Source organism: Trichoderma citrinoviride, assembly GCF_003025115.1.
Source record: "Trichoderma citrinoviride strain TUCIM 6016 unplaced genomic scaffold BBK36scaffold_313, whole genome shotgun sequence".
NCBI classification, from domain to species: Eukaryota; Fungi; Ascomycota; class Sordariomycetes; order Hypocreales; family Hypocreaceae; genus Trichoderma; species Trichoderma citrinoviride.
In genome coordinates, this window is record NW_020195021.1 from 1 (window position 1) to 1,479 (window position 1,479).

At 59.2% G+C, this 1,479-nt stretch overlaps 2 protein-coding genes across 2 annotated transcripts; one reads left to right on the forward strand and one right to left on the reverse strand.

Annotated features, from left to right (window-relative positions):
* Positions 1–38: 38 nt before the first annotated feature.
* BBK36DRAFT_1164000 (hypothetical protein) lies at positions 39–473 on the reverse strand (the record flags this gene model as incomplete). Its single annotated transcript, XM_024894598.1, has 1 exon — positions 39–473. A coding segment is annotated over one exon (435 nt), but the record flags the coding sequence as incomplete, so codon positions are not given.
* Positions 474–927: 454 nt separating this feature from the next.
* Positions 928–1,417, forward strand: BBK36DRAFT_1043500 (hypothetical protein). Its single transcript, XM_024888883.1, has one exon. The coding sequence runs from the start codon at positions 1,004–1,006 to the stop codon at positions 1,379–1,381; it is 378 nt and encodes a 125-aa protein (XP_024744775.1). The 5' UTR covers positions 928–1,003; the 3' UTR covers positions 1,382–1,417.
* The last annotated feature ends 62 nt before the right edge of the window (positions 1,418–1,479 follow it).

A 1,479-nucleotide genomic window follows, 5' to 3' on the forward strand; every position in this document is an offset into this window, starting at 1 on the left:
ATCTTGATCTCGCGCTTCAGGGCCTCGTTGTCGCTGACGAGCTTGTTGATGACCCGCCCCGTCTTGCCCAGCCCGGCCTTGCCAATGGTCGAGTCCCACTGGGCGCCGTCGCCATGGTCGTCGCCGTGGTCGTCCAGGGGCACCGCTGACGATAGCGCCGGGTCGGCCATCGCAGGCTCGGCGTCGGCGGCGGCGGCACTGTTGCCATTGCTAACGGCGCCGTTGTTCCCGCTACCGTCGTGGGCACGCTCGACCGGCTCGCTCGCCGTGCTGTCGGGGCTGGGTTTCGCCGTCTCGGCCTCGTCGACGGTGGACAGATTGCTGGCCTTGCTGGTGACGCTGCTGGAGAGCCCGCTGGCGTGGTTGCTCTCGGGGCTCGTCTCGGAGCCCTCGAAGCTGGGGACGCTGCGGATGGTGGCCGTCCTGCCCAGGGTCTGCGCCTGCTTGGACACGGAGGCGGCGCGACTCGGCATGGCGTGGCGAGGAGTGGACGGTATGCCGGCAGAAGCTGGTGGTCAAGGTCCTCGTGCCTGGTGAATCATCTAGCGAGGGGCGGGTGGGATGCGAGGCTGCCAGCGGCGGTTCGCATCAGCGGTCCAGTTCGGTCTGTAAGGCAGCCGGTCGGGGTTTCAGATGGCAGAAATGAAGGGAAATGAGAAAAAGAGTGGAAGTGGTGATGCAAAGTACAGAGAGCAGAAAGCCGGTTGGTGTTTGGAGCAGGTCGGGTATGGATTTGTGCAGGGCAGGACAGTGCAGCAAAGTTACGGAGGACGGAATAGGTAAGCAGTCGGGAGAGAGTGATTTCCAGGGTCCCCGTCCAGGCAACGTAACGTATGTAAACCGTCTGGCCAGCAGCTGTTACTGTAAACGTATATATTACGGAGGAAATCACTGGGTGCAGGCGCAGGCAATTGTGCTGTGCCGGTAAGGTGAAATACTGTAAGAGGTGGGTACGAGGCACGGGGGCGCCAGCATTCGCTCGCTTTCGCGTAAATGAGCAGCAATGCGGAACGCGCAGCCGGGCTGTCAGGTCCAAAACTGGAGAGTTGCGTCAAGCCGCAGCCATCAAGGGGGGATCAGAGAGAGACAACGAGCATCATCCACCAAGATACGTACGTGTCTATTGTCTATCCCCTGTGCTCTGCGGCGAATCCTGGTGGATGGCTACAATATCGGGGCATGTCCGCAGCCTCGTTGTTGGAGGATCTGCTGCTTTCTGCTGTCTCATGCGCTCGGAATTGGCCGTGTTTCGTTCGTCTTATGCTGCACACAGCCAATGACGCTGTTTCGATGTTTCAAAATTGTGCAGGACGCACAGGCTTTGTTTGGGATAGAGCTTGGGGGCCGTTTGAATGGATATGATGAGCCGAGCCGGGGATGAACCAATCGACACCCGTTGCTGGCCAAGAGGAGGCCGTTGAATATAGGTATGTATATATCTGATGCATTTACACAAGCTAGATACCTACAAGATGAACC